Consider the following 23,063-nt stretch of genomic DNA (forward strand, 5'->3'; position numbering starts at 1 on the left):
TCTTCTAAGATTCCCTATTCTCATAGTATGCGATTTTGAAGGTCACATCTTGCTATAATGATCTCCTGAGAAAAGAAAATATTTTAACTCAAATAACATTTCATTGTAATGAATTGAGGCCAAGGCTCAACTGATAGTGTTATTCTAGAAAGATCCTGAGAGTTTTCACACATCCCATAGCTTTGCATTAGCTTCCTTCTTATTCACCACCTTCTCCCAAAACACACACACACACACACACACACACACACACACACACACACACACAAGATAATAGTTGTCAGATCATAACTTCATTTTGTTATTTCTATTAACTGAGGCATATTTTTAGTATCTAATTTAATAAATAATAATGAAGTGTTTGTTATTGGAAAGCTCTGGTCTCCAAGACCTAAAAAGAGGTATAAAGAGATATGCTGGCCTTTAAATTAGACTCTACTACCCAATAGAGGAAACTATAAAAATGTGTAAGTTATAAGGCTGTATATATTTTTATAAGAGTGATAAATATGGCTGACTGAATCTCACAGACTATGCAGCATTAAGACACCAGTAAATGGATAGCTTGTGAGAAGCATCCAGGACAGTGTTGAGATATAAGGCCAGAGAAGTAATTTGTGAGAAAAACATAGCTGCAAAACAATGAAAATTTATTTCATCTTTTGGAAAGTTTAAATTTTCTCTGTGAAATAGAGCTTTTATCTTTCATACATATTATTTTTCAAACTTTGGATACTTTTGTGGGATTACTTGGGATGATTTCTAACACATTACATCAAGTAGAAATGTGTAGCTATATACTTGAGAGCTGAGTAACAGTGAATGATAATATGATTGGTTGATCTGGTCATTGTATTTAAGTGACTTATAGAGTTGAAATTAGATAGAACCAAAAAGTTTATATGATGTGCTGTTTCTGTTCTATATAAATGAACCAATACCATTATGTTATTTGAAACTGAGGAAGTGAATGCATTGTCTACGTCTGCCACCTAGTGAAAATCTAGAACTAAATAATACTTTAATGAAATGTTTTAGTGCATTGCCCTTTATATCTATAAACTATTACTTACATTCAATTATAATACATTCATAAATTTGTTTTTTAGCAACTTTAATTATGTATCTTAAAATATGAATCTGTAAATCTATTTCTGGGCTTTAATATGACCTAAACACATTTTGAGTATAAAACACTTTAGAAATAAAATGACATAATAAATGTACTTTTCCCTAGGTACTAGATAATAATAAAGCAATACTGTAATTGAAAAATAATATGGTCTGGGGTGCCTGGGTGGCTCAGTTGGTTAAGCTCAGGTCATGATCTCACGGTTCATGAGTTCAAACTGCATTGGACTCTGTGCTGACAGCTCAGAGCCTGGAGCCTGCTTCAGATTCCACGTCTCCCTCTCTCTCTCTCTGCCCCTAACCCACTCGCATTCTGTCTCTGTCTCTGTCTCTCTCTCTCAAAAACAAAAACAAACATTAAAAACAAGAAAAATAATATTTTTTTCTATTTAAAACTTTTCTACAATTAATTTATGTCCTGACTGAGTGATGTAAGCATCATTGTGGAGAGGTGCAAAATCTCTATGGACTAATTCCCTGCTTGGTATAATTTATTCAAAAAATACTTTTGACAGACATGCCCAGTTATGCTAACTAATAGAAGATGAAAAACACACCATATACTCTACTTGACAGACCACTGGGAGAAGTCTGAGACTACCTGCAATTATATATTCAAGAAAAACAAACATAAGGGCATACAAATCTGGAAAATGTTCACAATATTTTAATTTAAAAAACGGAGCTAGTGTGCTACACTATAAATTTTTATCTGTTGTGGTGGCTAGGAATGATGTTTCAGAATAACAAACATATATATTAATATATAGGTATAGAGACTCACTTAGATATGTAAAAAACCAGTTTCATATTACAATTGGCTCTCAACACTAAAATGAATATGAATATATTTTAATCTTTTAAAAATACTTTTTAAACACTTTAAGTCTGAGATATCAGATATCTCCTGTATGTAATTTTTTTATCTATGTAAACCAATCAAAATAATAAAAATATTTCTGCACTACATAAATGAATCATTCTTGTATTTATACATACTCATTATCAATATTTTCAATTATGTCTTTTCCCACATACAGAGGTATGACATTTCCTCAATAACTATGATTATTGTGTCAATAATAATCTTACTTGTGCCAACATAAAGACAATATTCTTTTTTGATTTTATTTTTTAACTTGCCATTTATGCTCTTTGCATCCTGGGGATGCAAGTCTTCTAACTGCACAGCTCTCCCCTCCTCTTACTTTCCCCTCAAACCACTCTTCACATCGTAGCTAAAATAGTATTTTTAAAACTCTATCCTTCAGTGATTTCCTTCCTGTTGTTCTAATAATGAAGATCAACTTGCTACCGTGCTCTACAAAGCCATGAATATTCTGATTCAGATTCAGACTTCAGCCTCACGTGGTCAGTCTTCCACCTGCTCTGTTCCAAGTCATCAACTTTGCCCGCCTCAATACCTCAGAGCCTTTGGATATGCTGCCCCCTTGTGGAATGTTCTACTCCTCTCCTCGCCTGCTTAGTCTATCAAGTAAACAACTGAGTAAAATTCTTCAGGGAGATAATAGGTAGGTGTTCCTTGATCCACTGGACTAGATCATACATTCTTGTTGTCTGTACCTGTATAACACTATATTCTTTTCAGTAGCTGCTACATTTATAATTCTCTACTGGAATATCTTGTTTAATATGTTCCCTGCTTAGACTATCACTACTTAATCACTACTGATCACTATGTCTGCCTTAGGCACTGCTCGGCCATAGCATTCTGTATAGTCCCCAAACTTACTAGATGCTCAATAATACCATGAATAAATCACAACTGTAGGTGTTTGTAGACGTCCTCCTGACCTACTATGGGGTTAATGCATGAATTTCTCTGATTCCTGCAATACACAGATCCATGACTTGAATATGTTCCCATTGCCAGAGCACCGATTATCTTACCAGTTTGATCAGCTACATTTTAGGAAAAAAATCAAAAGCAAAAATATCTTTATATTAAAACAAAATCAGCCTAAGAGACTTCTGAACTAAATCATTCCTAGACTTTTACAATGCAAAGAAAACTAATGTTAATTAAATAAGGAGGCCATTAGACTGAGATGGCGCTAATACCTTAGCAGGTTACTTAAACAAGTCAACACCTCAACCTATACATGCCTCAAGGTTAAGAAATCAAAACCAAAGGACAGCCAATCACGAACCGTCAACTAGGCTTTCTCAAATAATACAACCACTTAAGCTGTAGCTGATCAATTATTTCTTTGCTTTATTTCTGCCTCTTCTCTGTAAGTCCCTCACTCCTGTCCACGGAGTGTTTCTAACTACTTCCTACCTGGCACTGACAAATCTGAACTGATTTTTGCTCAAATAAATTAAAAAATTTTTAATATACCTTAGTTCGTCTTTTAAAATTAGCAAGTATTTACTTTTGTACCCATTCTGTATTAAACTAATGTTTATCTATCTTGTGTGCTCTCTAGAAAAACATTTGATTCACGACTCCTTGAGTTAATTTTCTCCTCTCCCTTTCTCCTGATACACAGACTTAGGCTGTTGGTTTGAATCGGCCATTTTTTTTCCTATATAGGATAGGATGAGCTAGTAAGTTGCTTTCAATATCGTCTTTTTTCTTCAGTTAAATGAGAATAGTGATAGATGACATGGCCATTTTGAAGTGGTTGTTTTTAACTCAAGGCACATTTTGGCATGCTTCTTTAAATTTAGTTTAGATATTAACACGTTCATAAAAATGTGAAAACAGGCAATATTTTCAATACACCAAGTGCTTGTGAGGTAAAACTTTAGCAAGAGACACTTAAATTTTACAGTAAGGACCTGCTTTTCTTTTAATTTGGAAATCAGACACTCACTTAGCAGATCTTTCAAGGAGAATGACCCATGACTGTTTTCTCTTAGATGTATAAACTAAGGTCCATAGGCACAGGAGAGTAAGAGGCTTAGCCATATTTGACTTGAAAAGACCTTATCTCCTATAGTCTTTGGTACTTTGAAATGGTCTCTAAGGTTGATGGGCCAATTGTTTAGGATTCAAGGAATCTCTTCAGAGTAAAGTACTAGAGATACTCTCTTACCTAGAGAATCTGGAACCTCTGGAATAGATTGTCCCTGAAGGAGTTTGCTGCTTACTATAAAGGACTACTCCGAACCCACAAAGGTAAACTCATCGTAAGTGAAGCAACAAATTTGGGCAAGTGATCAATACAGGGCCTGCTTAGGTTGTTCTGGTGACAAAGCTTGGCTGAGGCTGGAGGCCCCTCTTGTCCCAGCCATCCCAGAACAAACTTAAGGAATGTTTATCAAACATCTGAGTGTTAACACTTTGTATGTCATGCTCCAGACTCTGGATATGGAAAATAAAACACTTCCTGGGTAGGTCCTCTGGAAGAAACATGCAAGGGCCAAACAAGCAAATATATAATTGCCCTACTGGATAAAGACACATTGAATTGTGTAATCCAGTTTTCAATTACAAAACTATGTTTGAGTTATAAATGCAATTCCAGATGAAAAGGAATTCTCCCGATGCCCCCAACTGTTCTCTAATTCTTCCTAGCCCTGCCACCCAAATATACTGCTAGTGAATTAGTGAGTTTCTCCTATTTTCCCTTTGGTCTTTTGGGACTGAGTAACTCTGAAAGGTCCTTGGACAATCTGGACAAAAGAGAGGCCTTGTCAAGTGAAGCTGTATAGTAAGCTGGGCAGGTACGGGTTCAAGTGGTCACTGTGAGCTTCTGAATAACAACAAATTTAACCCTATTCCTAGCCAGCAAAACAAATCATACCAGTTTTTATCAGTAACTAGAACTAGAGCACTGTTGCTTTCATTTCATATTTGAATTCCATCTCATTCTTATGTCCTGGACTCTAATGCAACCACAGATTGAAGATTCCTCTAACATATTCTTTAGTAGTTTTAAAAGCTGAAAATGTAAAGGTCAAAATGCCCCATGTCAAAATGGAATGTCAAAATAATCAAGATAAATGGTATTTACAAACTAATAACTACACAGTCATTTACAAACTAATGCTAATAAAATGTAGCATTGCTCTATACAGAGCAACAGCAGAAGGTAATCTTAACTTGCTTAATATATACAGCTACAGAGAAGATTAGAATTCAGCTCTTGTTTGAGGAAATTAATGATATTCATGAAGATATAAGGATTGGCTGAGATATTTTTGTGATACTATTATTGAAAAAAAATTCTAGGACCACGATGGAGCTTCTCCTGTTGGGTTGCCATGCCAGCAAACTAAAAACTTAGATAACTTTTCTGTCTCTGTGATAACGTTAATTTGAATTTTGGGACCCACAAAACAGAGGCTGTCTCAGTGGCCTGGCCCATGTTACAAATCTAAACATGTCAGCCTGTACTTTTGGTAAATATCTATCAAGGAAACCCAATATACACCAACCCTAATCCTCCAACTCAGCTTTAGCTAGCTCAGCTTATGCTAGAAAACAGGATCTATTACTAGCCTTAGCAAATGCCTGACCTCCTAGCCCATCATGCCCTGTTTCCATGTTGCCTCTTCTCACATTCTATAAAACTCACTCTTGCCCAACATCTCTCCGGGAAAGTGTCTCACTGCTTGTGAGGCACTGTACTCCCCCAATTCACAGCCTGCTTTCCACTGATTAAAAAATATCGAACTTGGGACATCTGGGTGGCTCAGCTGGTTAGGTGTCTGACTCTTGATTTTGGCTCGGGTCATGATCTCATGGTTCATGGGATCAAACCCCACGTTGGTCTCTGCCCTGATAGAACAAAGCCCTCCTGGGATTCCCTCTCTTCTTCTCTCTCTGCCCCTCCCGTGCTCTTTCTTTCTCTCTCTCTCTCTCTCTCAAAATAAATAAATAAACATTTTTTTAAAAATATCAAACTCATTACTAAATTGTTTTAGGTTAGTTACTTGATACCTGTAAATATTCCACTTGACCAGAAACACAATATATCCAGTCAGCCAATCCCAAAATGCCAAGCCAACTCTGGGGTCTATACTTACTTCCTTGTTTTTTGTTCCTTACTCGTTTTTTGTTTTTCTTTCTTATTCCTTACTCTTTATCCCATAAAAGCTTCCTGCCTCACACTCCATTTTGTAGTTGTCTGGATCCTTGAGAATGGAGACTGCCCACTTCGTGAAATGTTAAATAAAGTCTGTTTGTATCACTTAACTAGTCTTCTTCAATCATTTTTAACACTATTGACTTTCATATACTCAGTGTTCTCTTAGAGATGGAGCCTTAAGCTTTAATCCTAAATAGCTTGGTATCCAGCCACTATGACTGGATTTCTGATTGCCTGGTGCTCACTTATGAAGATAACTGGATCCTACCTCTGGAATTTTGTCATCTGTCTCTAAGAAATTTCATGCAAGGTGATGGGCAGAGAAGCTGAAAGGATAGAAAACTGAGGGCAGAGGAAGGGAGACAGGAAAGAGAGTTAAGATCGGTGTCAGTTCACAGTAGTGGACACTAATCAGTGATTGGTGGACACTAATTCAGGGTTTCAGCACAGGAGTGATTATAATGATTGATATTGGAACTTAATCTGGTAAGCATGGAAGAAAAGCCCTCAGATGACTAAGGACAGTGAAAAGGTAGCAGAACCAGTGGATAGTAGGTTCTAGTGGAGACAAAAGGCTGCTAAGATTGAGGATATTAGAAGAAATACCCCCAATAGTACTCAGAGTAGTAGTACTCAGAGAACTGAATGAAACCGAAAAGAAGGAGGGTAAAATCATTGTTACTTCAAGGTAAAGGCTACGACCATGAGAACAGGTGGCTAAGATAAAACACTGAAAAGATCATCTGTGTAGGATTGCTGATACCATCAAGAATTATGATAGAAGCAGGATTTCTAGAGCCACAGTGAATCAGGAACTAAAATCTTCAAGGAATGTGGGTGACCTCAAGGGTGGTAACTGACTGCACCTATTGATGAAACTAATAAATTTGCATAGTTTTGGTCATTTATCTATATAAATAACATTCAGTACATCATGGGGATCCATGTGTGTCTTACTTTTGCACTTTATTATATAAGACTAGCCTAGTTTAGCACTAGTTTAGATTAGGAGCTCATGGATTACCCCATAAAAATGTTTCACAGAACTGTTTTCTTGGAAAATATTGTTATGTACTTAGTGAAATAATGGTAATATCACTACATGTATATCTACCCTTAGTTATTCTGGTCAGTTAGTTCAAAAATATTAGAGCCTTTGCATCGCTCAGTAAGATGGGGATTTATTATTGATTGATTGACTGATTGTTATCTTAAAATCAAAATTATTCATTCATAGTATATATAATAAAAGTAGGTCAATAGAAACTTTACCATAATAGAAATAAACTCATGATAAGTTGAAAGCTAAAATGGTATGTTTAATCAAAAGAACCAAAGATCCTCTCTTGTTAAAAATATAACTAGCTTTTGCCACACAGGGAATAAAAAGGATGATGTTACGTTGTTCACTGGCTGTAAATCTCATCCTTCTAAATTAATTTTATACCCTATAATATCCTTTTGCATTCTCTAGAGAAAAAAAATTACTTACATATCTGTCATATTTTAAACATGTGCTATTCTCCCTTTAACTGTACTATTTCATATAGCTCAAGAACTAGTCAGCCTTATTCTAAATGAACCGCCTCATTACAGTAACTTTAGAGGGTACATTTGTTCTCCTTCTGAAACAAGACTTTCTCATGCAAGTTCAGAGTAAATTTTCCAGATGCTGGAAAACAGACTCTTTATATACCTAATTTCCAGTCTTCACATTAACACTGCAAGAAGGGTTAACTATTGTCCACATGCATTTTATGCATGAGAGAAACTGAATTTCTATGAAGTTAAGAAATATGCTTGAGGTCACAAAGTGTCTACTAGCACCTCTGGGACAGATGAAGTTTGTTGTTATATTGTTCCAAGGTCTGTGGCTTTTCCACTCTGTCAGATGAAAGCGATCATGAGAGTGCTAATATTACAGTAGCCTTCAATGAATAATTGAAAACTACCAGTCACGTGCTACAGCATTATATATTTTTAAATTCCAATCAACTTTGTGATTAAGACATTGAGGTTTAGAGAAGGAAAGTAATTTGCCCAAGATCATATAGTAAATAATCAACTTAAGTGTGACTCACATCTAGCCTCTCTCTTCTGAATTCTAAACTCAAACTCTAAACTGAAAATTACCCTCAGTATATGCTTTGCTACAATATAAAGGTTATAAAGGTGGAGTGATGGGAGATGATGATGGAGTTCAGATTGTTTTATTTACTTCCATAATTTGGTAGCTCAGGTATGTCCTTTGGCCTTGTGCAAAAATCATGAAACTGAAATAAAGATCTTTTAGATATTTAAATTTTAAAATGATTTCAGAAAGAACCATTCAAGTGACATAGATGTCTTCATTTACAGGGGAGTTTTTGACTTTGCTTATAACATGACCTTTTCTTTGGTTTTCACTGGTACTCAAAGATAACCATAAAGAAAATTCCTATCTGGATGAGTTATGACTTGGCTCCTAACATGGGTAAATTATCTGTTCACAGTTTTATTCATTCCTAGTAATCCAGTTTGTAAACACGTACTATTGGCCACTGCCAGGCATAAAACCAAAATTGTAACATACATGGTCTGTCACAAATCATGACTACTACAGCACAGGATTTAGAATTTGTTATGTTAAACGATACAAAAAAAAAACCACACTTATTATTCTATTTATTTTTAAAAGAATGATGATCCTGCATTAAAACTTAAACACATGGTGGGGTGCCTGGCTGGCTCAGTGGGTTGAGTGCCCAACTCCTGACATTGGCTCAGGTCATGATCTCACAGTTTGTGAGGTCAAGCCCCACGCCAGGATATGCACTGATAGTGTGGAGCCTGCTTGAGATTCTTTCTCCCTCTTTCTCTGTCCCACCCCCTCGTCTCAAAATAAGTAAATAAACGTAAAAAAAAATTTTAAAAATTAAACATATAGTGCCAGTCATACATTAGATGTTAAATAAGTATTTGCTTTTGGATTGAATGAATGAACGTAACTTCAGGGTAAGTATCTCATGTTCACTCCTTTTATACAGACTCAGAGTCAAATATTTCACAGATATTTAGAAGTAGACAGCAGGGCAGAGCTATTCAGACAGTTACCTGAAAAGGGTCTGCACGTTTACAATCGTTTTGGCATCTGCCATGTAGTCTTCCTCGGCACTCATGGTACTCTCTTTGTCCACAACCACCATGTTGGCAGCGAAAGTCACTCCACACCTGAGTAAATCATCTAGGCTTTGATAAAAATCAACAGAGAAAAATGGACTTTCAATAAATCACAGTACTAAGATCAGTGCTTGCTTACCCACTACACTTGTATAGGTTGCCCTCATAGATGGCTTTCACAGAGTTTGCCCTGGTAGATGTTAATGGGGATTATAATACATTCTCTACAGATATTAAATAATTTGTATTTTTGAGCTGTTTATGTTTCATTAGATCTTAACCGTTTCAAAGCACTATGCTTTAAGAATTTTTAAATAATATTTATTAATTATATAAGGAAAACACCCATTTTGCAATCAAATAGAAATAAAGCATATCAGAACTTTTCTCTCACTATTTCAAAGACATGACATTTACATCTTCTTTATCCCTACAGTACTTTTGGTAAGAGTAGAGATGAATACTCATATTACCTTAGATGGTCTAGCCCAACAAAGAAATGTTAAACTATGAAATATTCTCAAATGTGGATTATCTCTTTGTGAGAGCTGTGTGTTAAAGATTGGTTCAACACAGCCACGAGCATGAAAAATATATAAATATCAGTTGTATTCAAACTTACCATTTACCATTTAGTTTTTGAGCAACCGATTGAATAACCTAATTTCTTTAGTTGCATGAAATAATTGCTAAACTAGATACAAGTTCCTGTGAATTATAAGTCAGTCTTCTCCCCTATCACTGATAAAAACTAGCAGTTTCCCACTGAATTAAAAGAAAATGTTACCATTAAAACTGAAACAAGGAAACCATTATCTCACTGCCTCTGCTTCATACAAACTAGAAAAATAGGGCTGAAGTAGATAGAGGAGACTAAATTTGAATGAGTGTAAGAATGTTGTCCATACAAAGTTGACTGAAGACCGTGTAGACCTTAAAGAACAGTAGTTCCTTTTAAATTCTTCAATTGAAGGGTCAGTTCCCTGAGGATATTTTCCAAGTGTGTGATTGGCTGAACTAGTCACGTTACTTTAGAGGGAACTGTTTTCTTCTTATGATGAGGAAGGAGGTGGGATTTCTTATTCTGTTATGAGGTGAGAGAGTATTACCAAAGCTCTGAGTCCAAGATCCCCAGGGGTAGTTCAGAAAAAATATTTTGCTTGGATCAGGAACAATGCTCTGTGGCAAAGATTTTATGGCTAAAACTATGGAAACAGAATGTTATTCCAAATAAATTTCCTATGGTAAGAGGGGCCAGTACCACAATATCCAATCAATATGATGATCAAGTTTAAATCCCTAGAAATACTTTATTTGGATGTTCCTTTTAACTAAGAAATTCATAATTGTTCTTAGGTCTATTAAAATACATTTTTTAAAAACAAAGAAATAGGTAGAAAATTAATGTGATATAGTCCCTTATGGGCCATAAAAATGATGCCTTCAATTCACTCTATTATAATTTTAAGTCGCTTTCTATGTCAGCTCTTAAAATCCTGCTCTCCAATTAAAAAAAAAAATCATGTCTCCATTATAATTATCTACATAAAAAGAGGGACAGATCAGGTGGAAGAAGGTAAGCCTGACTGGAGAAGGATATACACATGAAAGTTATGACAGAAAAATGAGTATTTCATTAGTAATAAATCAATGAGGTCGGAACGTGACAAAAAATTTCACTGTAAGTACCTGTGCCAAATAGCTAATAGTTACCTATACCTGTATGTATCAGTTAATTCCATACTCAAAATATTGGCTGCTGTAGTTCACATATAACCTAGGCAAATGATTTTAGTAATTATGATTAAGTACGAGTTTAAATCTGTAGAAAATACATAAAATTGGAATGGCATTTCAGAAACACGTAGAAACATTTTGTTCTTCATGTTTTAACTTTGAATCACTTATTTTTGTATCCATTTAATATTACATTTTATTCCTTTTTTATCTTTATTATGCTACCAGTGAATTATAATGCCATGTCTATCATGATTTTTCCACACTATCCTCTCTGCAAAGCCACTTGCCTATGTTTTTATTCAGCACAGTTGCTTTACACAGTTTGGCCACCAGATGGCTGACTAAGATAAAAGTTAATATTGAAAAAAAGATAATCTCAAGAGGAAACAACTTCCTTTGTACCCTTCTCTAGGCCTTCCTTCCCAAGAACTACAATGTGCATGTATGAGTATATGGCAGTGTTGTGAATGGGTTTTAATTCATTCAAAGGTGTGTCTGTTTTTTTAAGGGAAATTTCAAACATTGACAAAAGAGAATAACACAGTGAACCTCCATATTTCAATCACCCAACCCAGCTTCAATAATTATCAACTTGTTGCCAATCCTGCTTTTTTCTCCATTCATAGGAACTTGACCCTCTCAGTTCTTTGTCTCAACATAAACACTTTTATAGAGGAAGAATTCATTTCATAGTTTACAGCAACAAGGACAGATGGGAGGTTTATTCATCTTTTAAGTATTCTGTTTTTCTAATGAATTTTAATAGAATATTATCATTTCACAGTAACATTACTAATGATAAAATATAGTTTGATTTCACATTCATGGATTTAAATAGTAATTTTAATGCGCCTAACTACATCTTAGTTGGTTAGTATTAAGATAACTGATCATGTAAATTATATTAATGTAGACTAGAGGCTAGATATAAGTTAGTTTGGTCTTTAATATATCCGACAGCCAATAAACACTTCCAAAGTTATAAGACTTTGTTTTTCAATATCTACAGGACAAAACGTAAGCATGAAAGTTCTTAATTGATAACTTTTAGCATTTTGTTTCGACGGTTCTGGTAGACATTTTGTTGTTAATGGGTAGCTAACACATTTTATGTGCATATTAGTTTTATGATCTTTAGTTTTTATATTTCTTATATGCTCATGCATATAAAAGAATTTGTATTTTAATACTAACATATTGCACACATTTGACTTCTTAATTAACACATTTTTAGAAGTTATAGATTGATATACGTTACTAGAATAAAGTAAACTCTTAAGGAAATGCTCCAGTTTATAAATCTGGCCTAAAACAAACATCTCTAAATTACTTTGAAGGTTTCCAGAAGTTATGACAATGATATCAATGCATCACAACACTGAACCTTTAGGTTTTCTCTATCCCTCGGCCCTTAGTAACAACATTATTGCTACAGACAGTGCAAAACTAAAATAGCTTTAGAAACTAAACAAATGTGACAAAATTCTCATGCAGCAAGATTTGTTTTAATTCAACAACAGATTACTGCTTTAGGAAGTTTGAATACAAGATGTATAACACGAGACCATAAGCTCTGCATGCAAAATACACCATATTTGCAATACTGAAATGGCAAATTACACTCATCATGCAACACGGGGCACAGCACAGGACAAACCACAGGACACCACACTAGTTAGTGCGCCAAAGATTTTGTCACCTACTTGTCAATAGAGCCCACCATGTAGTAAACCATTGGAAACCAACAGATTGCATCCAGAAAATGCATATCTGGCCTAAGTAGCAGATGGGTTACAAAATGAAACACAATGTCACAACAGTGGCAGCGCTTCTAGGGAAAGGAAGTAAGTTGACTTAGTTTGCATTTCCAAAACTAAACACTGTTGACAAGATTAATTTTAAGTGCCTTTTTTCTTAACATTAATTAGAAAATATCATTTGTACTTGTTATGAATAATACAATGTACTATTATATTATAAAAACAAGTTGTATTTCTGCTTTCTAAATCAGAAACATTATGGCATTATTCTACAAAAATACTGAATTGATATCCTTAATTATGACTAAAAAGTCTTATCAATGACTTTAAAAATTATTCATGCAGAGGAGGAATCGTAAAATGAGAAATTAATGATTTTTTTCTTGGATGGCCCAAAGCATAGAGAACTAAATTAGCATGCTTATTAAGAGCAACCTCTCTAAGGGATATACACAATTACAACATGCCCTTTTTAATGTATCAGCCTATTAATCAATAAATATAGTATATGCACCCATGTAACATATGTATCATATAAAATTAAAAGTATTTCACCTTTACATAATTGACTTACTCCATGTATATTGTTGAGCAAATATATATTAAAATCTATACTTATAGGCATATTTGGGGAAAGAATCATAAACCTGGATGCTTCTTTAGAAATCACTTAATCTATTATATTCATTTTATAAAGTTATTAACTCTTTCATGCATCTATTCACTCAGCATATATGTACCCATATATTTATATAATAGACATTTCTATACTAAGGCATACAGAAAAAAGAATATCATGTTACCTTGTACTATATAAAATACAGCTTTCGGAACACATGTACAAAAGCACATAATTACAATATGTGTTTTAATCAGAAAAAAAAACACAATAGATTGCACTCAGAAAGCAGAATTGGGGATCATTTCACAGAAGTGATATTAAATTTGGATGTTTGCCAGTAAAAGAGAAGGAGAGGGAAATTCTAGGAAAAGGGAAGGATAGCATCTATAATACCCCAGCTAGATGAAGTCTTTTCCTCCCTGACCTATTTTCTTCCTGTTGATCGTCCTCTTAACCCTTTAACTCTAAAGAAAAAGAATGCACAATACAGTGAAGCTAAAAAGACAATCTTCCAAAGAATACTATTGTAATGTTGATTCAGCTCAACATTAAATTTCTTCATAGTCATTTTAAATGGCCCCATATTAGAACATATTATAAATGTACCACAATTAATGTTTAAAATCCTCAAGTATTCAGTATATAAATTATTCTCACTTTCATATTGTTAACTCTTGAAGTTACAGGTTATTTCCTATATCTTGCTATTATATACCATACTGGTATGAACATCTTTAGATGACATTTTCCTGTATTAGTTTTTAAATCATTTATGCCAAAGCATTCATAGAAGGATATTAATGAATCACAGAATACAGATATTTTAAAAACTCATGATGCATGTTCATTTCAATGAATATTATACCAATATACAGTCCGAGCAGCAGTCTTTTATAGAACCTTCTGGTTCGGTCTGAGCACTGCTCCGCTTCTTAAAATTAGAAGTGCCATTCTCATTGCTCCTTCGATAACTTCCATGACTCTCCTCCCCTACCTCATGTTTATAGAAGCAGGTGTGAGGACACCACAAGATTGGGACCGTACTGAGATTTTGCGGTGGTTTGAAAAATCATTTTGCCTGTGTCTTTTTTTGGTTGTTATTTTGTTTCATCTCTCTTTACTCCTTTGCAGTTCTACTCAGATAAAGTGAGTAGCTCAATAATCTATGTGACAGAGATGGATCTAAAATTCTTCATTATTAATTGCAGATACATACCCTGGCTGGAATAACCACACTTTTACTCTGACTCATTCTTTTACATTCAGATCATTTCAATTTCTTTATGCCATCTTCTCTATTCTAAAGGCTAGTAAAGCAAGAGTAAATAATGTTATTGAATAACTCAACTTAATGAAAATACTGAAAAACTGTGTAATAAACAGTACTGGGGTCACTGGGGACAAAAATTAAGTCCTTACTTTATGCCAATGCTCCCAATTAGAGTTAAAATAAAAATATGTCCTTTGCATTTTGTTGCTTTTTCCAGTAGGAATCATTAAAGGTACTTAGACATCAAAATTATTGCCTTGTTTTAGGAAACTCATGAATTTTAGCCACATGCAATTCTGCCACAAACATGTATTTACGATGTGCAAGCAACCTTCTACACCCTCAGAAATTACATTAGCATCTGCATTATGCTAGCTTAGTTCATCCTTACACAAATTCAACTATGTTACAAGGTAAATCAAGCCCTTGAAACCTAGTAAATATATAATCTTGATGAAGCATATCTAATGTAGAGAATCTTATATGCCATACTTTTTGCAAAATGTAACTTGTATAACGAATAGATTCATCTACTTTTATTGATAAAGTTAGTTTATAAGGAAACTTGAAACATAAAGAACATAGCAATTGTACATTTGTATGTACTATGTTAGCTCATTTAAATAAATTGGCAACAGTGTTCATGTCACTAAACTGCTTAGTAATTGATGAGTGACATAAATGATATCATAGGCACTTAATAGACTAATCTTTCTAATTATTGAAGTTAATTGGCAAACATAATCTTTACATTGAAAGACACTAAGCAAAAACATAAAACTCTAATAAAAACAGGAAATGTCCCATTCTTATGCTGCACCCTAAACAAAGGACAGATGAAGAATGGAATGTAGGAAAACAAAACCATCAATACTATAGAATAAAATGTATGCATTTTTTATCTGAATGTTAAATACAGAAGACCTATCTATGTTAGAAATTACATTATGGAAAAGTGAAAATAATTACAGATTTAACTCTAAAGCTCATCACAAAAAAATTAGCAAAAAAGAAACAAACATTTAAAAATGGGTTACTTAAGGGCACCTGGATGCCTCAGTCAGTTAAGCGTCCAAATTCAGCTCAGATCATGATCTCGCGGTTTGTGAGTTGAAGTCCCACACTGGGCTCTCTGTTATCATCACAGAGCCTGCTTTTAGATCCTCTGTCTCCCTCTCCTCTGCCCCTTCCCTGCTCACCCTCTCTCTCTCTCTCTCTCTCTCTCTCAAAACTAAACATTTTTTTTAAATGTGTTACTTATATATTTATATGTTACTTATAAATTCATAGATTCTTTTTGCTTAATATACAAAAGTATTTCAAATCAAGAAAAGATAAAGAGGAAAAGAGATCTAGAACAAAAGAAATGTACACAGACTAAAATAAAACATGTTGTATCTAAATAGTAATAAAAGAAATTAAAATTCAACAAACTCAGACGTAATTGATGTTAGTAAACAGAAAAAAAAGTGAGCACATCATTAATCTGCAACCTAACTGTAATTATATTAAGAAAGATGACTGTTTATGAGTCTAAAACATCATATTCTTACAAAAGCTTTCATTATAAAAATTGCCATTACATGCAAATGTTAATTAGCTACTGATTGTTAGGAGTGAAAAGGTTTGTGGATTTGCATGGATTTGCAAAGTTGAAGATCATTATTTCCCATTTAAGTAATAAATGTGATGGGCTTAATTTTTGTATTTCAAAATCAAGAAGTGAATGAATATAGTGAGACAGTTTATTTTGTCAGCATTTCATAATTCTGTTAAGTAGTTTATTCCTTTCTTAAAAATATATAAGTAGTTTCATTTAAGTGCTTAAAATAAATTTCCCTTTATTGTTAATTGGGTTTTCACCCAAATCCACTCATCAGTTTGAATAGTGACAATGTCATTTTCTTGATTGGTATGGGGGGTACGGGGACAACTGACATTTCCTGACTGCCTTACTAAGTGAGATATTTCACTAGTGCTTCACACACACTGTCTTATAAAGTCTCAAAATTAGCTGTTCAGATAAATGTCCTACTCATTTTACACATGAGAAAACTGAGGCTTAGAGATATCTGATAACATGCAAAAGCCTTAATAAGAAGTTAAGTAAGCTTAGACCATATCTCAGATCCATGAGTCCAAAGATTGAATGTCTTTAATAAGGGCTCTGATATATCAGACATTGTATCATTGCTTTTAAAATAAGCTGAAGTTTACTGGACACTATATATGAAAAGAAGATTGATGCACTAAAAGGATTGTAGAAAGAAGATGTAAAAATTTGGGAACCTAAGCCTGGATCTTGCACTTCAACTCTGTGTAGCTTTGGGCAATATATTCCAAAGTTCTTGACTCTTGTCTCCATCTCTTTTATGAAATGGTATTATCAGATGACTAGATGACCTTGAAGGTTGTGGTGGTCATCGAAATATTTAAGATCAGCATAGCACAACAAGAGACCAAACAAAACAGATGGCCAACCAATTAGAATCAAGACCAGCTCTAATGAGCCAGTATCAAATGCAAGATCTTTTCCACTGTGACTGGGTTTCATTAAGTTATCAGATGAGATCCACAAGTCTTTCTATTTGGAAACATTATGAAAACATATTTTGACATATTATGTTTGGGAATATTATCAATTTAATTTACATCTTAAAATCCCATACTTATGACATCTGTTATTGTTTATTTGTTATATTGAATTAATTGTTCTTTCAACTTAAATAGCCATGTACTGAATATTATTTTCAGCAATACTCATGTGAGTTTAAAACAAAGTCAAAACCCACTAAACTAACTACTAATTAAAAAAGTGTATACAATTCTTAGCATACATATTCTTATAACATGGAAATACGTTGAAGAAGAAAAGCATCATATTTCTTTGTAACACTGTAGGATAGATTACAAAATACTAGTCATGGCAGAGCAACAAACATTTCATTGTTTGAAAAAAAAGGATTGCATAAAACTTCCTGGAACATTATTTATTAGTGTTTAGTTTTCATTTCCTCATTCTTGGCCAAAAGAGCAGAGGACAACAAATAAAAATTTTAGACATCACTTTTGGGAAGGACTCAGGAAGCTAATAAACATTACAGCATGTACTTTCATCATTAACACTTTGAAAGAAAAGTCAAACCCTACAAAATTCATCTAACAAAAAAACATCATGGGAATAATCGGATTCCAAAATGTAAGTTATTAGGAAAGCAAAAAAATTTTAATGCAAAATAATCCAGTCAAAATATATTACTGTTTCTAAAAAGAATTCGCACTGTATTTTTTGCATATGTTAAAAACCTGTAAGTTAAGCAACATCATATAGTTGAAAGAACAATGAAGTATGAATTACATAGAAGGTTCTAATCCTAGAACTAACCTTGGAATAGTCATTTAACTTCTTTGGTCTGTTTTTCCTTGTCTATAAATTAAGAGTACTGTAACCAAGTGACACAAGCTGGTTTATTTAAATGTTATCATTGTAACTTCTAAACTTTGAGATTTTAAGCTGCTTGGTACATCTCTCTGAGGATAAATCATCAGTATATGATATAGATATATTTCTAAGGGGAACAAATGTAAAATAAAAGTAAAGTGTCCAGTATGATGACTGACAGGCAATAAGTGCTCAACAATTATTACTGTTATGAACAGAGGGTAGAAGTAAAGAATATTGACTTCTTTAAAGGATCTCTATGGTCTCATTCAGACAAAATACTCTCTCTAATAAAAGCTGCATCTAGATTTATGCGGAAATACTGACCAGTTTTCCAATAATTAAGAGGAACAGAGTTTTCAGGTTTTTCCATGATTGACCAGATTTAGGAATTAAGACTATAAAAACGACCAATTGTTTTTATAACTCTAAATTACAAATCATTCAACCAATCCATCAGTAATTGGGCATTTTGGCAACCTATTTATTCAGAACTAAACAAAAAGGGACTGATTTAGATATAACCATTCAAAAATCTACATAAGACACACACATAAAGGAACGCTAGACCCTGCCACCTGCTCAATGGGATAATAAGGTAGACACAGGAGGATTAATGATGCTGACATGGGATTACCTATTAAGACTAGATATTAAAACAGAGAAAAGTCCATCTCTATTCCATGGAGTAAACACCACTCCAAAATTTGGAGATATGGATTCTTTTGGGAGGTGTAATATCGTGACTTATAAGAAATATATATTTGGACATTCAGATCATCCATGATTCTTGGATCATAGCTCCCAAAACCCTCGGAATTTCCTGAGGAAAGGAGAATGGGAACATTTTTTGTCATAATGTTTGTTCTCTTGTCCTCAGTTCCTGATATCACTTCAGAGCCATAGATGTACAATGGGTGTCTTGTTATTCATAACAAGCCCCTTTCCATCACAACCAGGCTGATATTAATGAGGTGACTTCTGGGAACCACCTCTTTTGGGGGCTTGTTGTCAGGGGAACACACCATAAATACAGGGTTGGAACTTTTAGTCCCATACCCTGATTTCTGAGAAGGGGAGAGGGGCTAGAGTTTGAGTTCAACAACAAATGACCAATGATTTGACCAATTATGCCTACCTATGTAATGACCCCTCCATAAAAACCCAAAGGAAGGAGTCTGAGGAAATTTTAGGTTGGTAAACCCATGGACATTTGGCAATAGTGGTGCCCTCAGACAGGGTGTGGACACTCAATGCCCTTTCCCCATACCTTGCCCTATGCATCAACTCCATCTGGCTGTTCCTGAGTTATATCTTTTTATAGTAAACCAGTAATCCAGGAAGTAAACGTTTGAGTTCTATGAGCTGTTCTAGGAAATTAATGGAACTTGAGTAGGGAACTCTGATTTCTAGTCTGTTGGTCAAAAGTATAGCTAAAGGGGCACCTAAATGGCTCAGGCAGTTAAATGTCTGACTCCTGATTTTGGCTCAGGTCATGATCTCATGGTTCGTGGGTTCAAACCCATGTTGGGCTCTGTGCTAACAGTGTGGAGACTGCTTGAGACTCTCTCTCTCTCTCTCTCTCTCTCTCTCTCTCTCTCTGTTCCTCCCCCACTTGTGCTCTCTCTCTCTGTCAAAAAAAAAAACACTTAAAAAAAAAAGAAAGAAATATAGCTAACAACCTGGACTTGTGAGTAGCACCTCAAGTCCAAGGAGGGGGTCACTGGAACCTCCAGTCTATAGCTGGTTGGGCAGAAACACAGATGATAAGCTGAGCTTGTGACTGGCTTCTGAATGGAGGAAGTAATCTTGTAGGACTGAATTCTTAACCTGTGGAACCCTTAACCCAGACAGTAGTGTTAGAATTGACTTGAATTGTAGGACACCCAGCTGGTCTCGGGTATTGCTTGCTGGGGATGTGGGAAACCACCCACCAACACATACACACATTGAAACTGGGTCCAGGAACCCAATTAGATTTACACATTAGAACAAGAAATTTTACCTTGAAATAACGTAAAGCAGGGGAAAGGTCAGTTTTTACCCATTGCTTTACCACAGGGATACTTCTTTTTCAAGCCTCTTCCTATCTTTCTCTCTGTATTCTGGGGCCTCAGTTGATCCACTTCGATCCAAGCCATACAAGATGAGGATGTTCTAAGGCAATCAATTTGAAAATGCACCTACCTGAAATACTATCTCTAAGGGAACAAACACACCAAAAGCACAAAGAGCCAAAACCTGATGTGTTACAATTCGCAGGGCCAATTGAGCATTTCTTGTGTGCCAGTTCAACCAGTCCCTTAGAACTTCCTGCCAAAGAGGTTCTAGAATTAGGGATACATTCAAAGGCCTTGGAGGTATTTTACAACCACTCCATTGCCATACCCATCCCGCAACCCAACTTTCATCCTCCTAAGATTTGTTTCATTAAGCTTTAATTTCTTCTGACATCAAATCCAAGTTTCTGCTCCCCCCACACCTGCCCTAAATTTACCTAATCTTTCCTTGGATGCCAAAGTGATAACAGGAAAGTCACTGATTCATCATACCTGAAAATTCTTCAACCGAAACCTCTAGAGTGTTCTCAATTTTTAGAGTTATCATTGCAATAATGATGCTAGAAAAGATGCATCAAAGAGTGTCTTGATATTGGTATATTCAGAATAAACAATGTCACTAAGTTAAAATAGTGAAAAGATATTTCTGTTTGGAAAAACTTCTTTTGATAAATTTTAAAGGCAGAACAAGGCAACAGATTTTGGCCTCATTTAGTTTATCCTGAAATTTTGTATCACTTTGGAATTTAAGAGGAGAGTTGGAGGATCCTAAAATATGGTATTGATCTAAGAACCATCTGCTACCAATTTTGAGCCACAGAGAGGAATATCATAATTTTAGGACACAATGGGTTTGATCATAACATTCAGTGACCCACATTTATATTTGCATAAGGATTGTGAAATGCTTAAGTAGTCTTATCTCACAAGAGTATATCAATCCCACGTTTTCAAAATAAATGAACATGGTAAAGCATTAATTATTCATGTTATGGTATAGAATGTTGTTTTAACAGTGGAAGAATCATAATAACTTATAATTATGTATCATACTATCACATAAGAATGGATCATTAATATGCTTAGCGGATAATTAATGGTTCTTTCAAAAGACAAGAAATTTGTCTAGTTTTGGCAGAAATTTTCCAGGCTAGCTGATTAACTTAAAGAAAATAACTGTAATTATTTCAGTGGCGTCTTTCCCATTGATATTGAGTGATAACAACTTGCAAAATAGTTTTAAATAACATGCCTGAGCATCTTGCTCCAGTGATGTTTCAAGTAGTATTTGTGAAACATAACCATATTCAGTGATTGTTTTAGCACAAAATATATCTCCCAATGAATCATGTGCCATAATGTATCTGATTTAAAATATTCTAAGCAAAGTAAAGTAAATTATTTTTGATATAATGTTAAAAACTCTTTGTCTTGTTTGGGTATTTTAAAATATACTTACGGGTTATCCAATAGCAGTACTATGGGATTAAGTTCTTTCTTTGGTCTATAATATGCCCTGAGAGGAACAATAAAATTATACAATCCATTTCCAGCTGTTTCAGCTGCAACTATAATAAGCTTATTTTTGAATCCATAGGCTTTTGCGTCCTCATAGTAGTTATGCTGGCAACTCTAGAGAAGAAAAATTATACAAAGAAATGCCATTTTTACACTCCACTAAAATTTGGTGAAAAAAATTTAGGATATATGGAAAAGTAAAATTAAGTTAACCTAGTAAATCCCTTATTTTATAAAAAATTTGAAAATAGTTACATTTTTCTATGCCGTTCTCCAGCCTGCTTCAGGAAACGAAGGTGTTCATGGCAAGACAAATGATTGCGGGTGTGTAGCATGATGTAGGGGAAGAAAAAGTCAGCAATATGTGTGCACACATGTTCTACTGGAAACTGAAACTTACTACTAGATGACATCTGGGTATCTATATTTAAAAATTATCATAATGTGTATGTATATCAAAACATCATGTTATGTTGAATATATGCAATTTTTATTTGTCAATTATATCTCAATAATGCTGGGAAAAATCTACTTCTGACTTTCATTGCCAGAAATAGAATAATTAAATAACCTTTGAACATTCCAAGTACTGAATATCTAAAGGGACGAATATGGAAAAAACATTTTCTTTGTTGTTAAAAAACAAAAAAGCAAAACAAAACAAAACAAAATCCTTAATTATATAACTGTATATCTGAGCTGTCAAGATAATGATAGAAATACACAAAAGTACAATACTACTACTGGTAATAACAACAAAAACAATAACAATACTTTATCAAAACTCATTGTTGCCCTCAGGGTATTTTGCTATTTTCTAGGGGGCTGGTACTTAATAGACATAGCAGTATTAAACCAAGGTTCTTTTAAACTAAATTATCTGCATGGAGAACTCCTTTAGTGTTCTGCTTTTTCATCTATCTATGTCTCTATGTGAGTTTGTTTATTTGGGTTGAGATTAGTTGATTCTCTGTGGATTCATCACCAATTCTGGAATATTCTCTACCTTCATTCTTTAATAAAAAATTACAAAATGCTGTTGGGAACAAGGCACCATGAGTCAACAGAAACAATAAATGATAGAATTAGACTCACAAAGACTACAAATTATTGATGTTATTAGATTCAGAATATAAAACGAACACATTTACTGTATTTAAAGAAATAAAAGAGAACATTTAAAGTATGAACAAATAAGAAGAGATTATTTAAAATACTCAGGTAGATGTTAAGAGAAATGCATATATTTGGGGCACCTGGGTGGCTCAGTTGGTTAAGCCTCTGACTTCGGCCTAGGCATG

The 23,063-nt window shown here is 34.2% G+C and overlaps 1 protein-coding gene across 17 annotated transcripts in view; it reads right to left on the bottom strand.

The window, feature by feature from the left end:
• The window catches only part of KCNT2 (potassium sodium-activated channel subfamily T member 2), a 360,665-nt gene that overhangs the window by 69,921 nt on the left and 267,681 nt on the right, over positions 1 to 23,063 (bottom strand). For 14 of the 17 annotated variants that reach the window (XR_003425716.2, XR_008293217.1, XR_008293218.1 and 11 more), the window contains 3 exons: positions 21,704 to 21,876; positions 12,794 to 12,865; positions 9,285 to 9,419 (listed from right to left, as the gene is read on the bottom strand). Coding sequence is in view for 14 of the 17 variants with exons in the window: in XM_027074938.2 (XP_026930739.1) it covers positions 9,285 to 9,419; positions 12,794 to 12,865; positions 21,704 to 21,876 (380 nt within the window). In the remaining 3 variants the exon portion in view is untranslated. The remainder of the gene's footprint in view (positions 1 to 9,284; positions 9,420 to 12,793; positions 12,866 to 21,703; positions 21,877 to 23,063) is intronic. The other 3 variants (XM_027074936.2, XM_027074941.2, XM_027074937.2) reach the window with 1 other exon arrangement.

Source organism: Acinonyx jubatus, chromosome E4, assembly GCF_027475565.1.
Source record: "Acinonyx jubatus isolate Ajub_Pintada_27869175 chromosome E4, VMU_Ajub_asm_v1.0, whole genome shotgun sequence".
Taxonomy (NCBI): Eukaryota; Metazoa; Chordata; class Mammalia; order Carnivora; family Felidae; genus Acinonyx; species Acinonyx jubatus.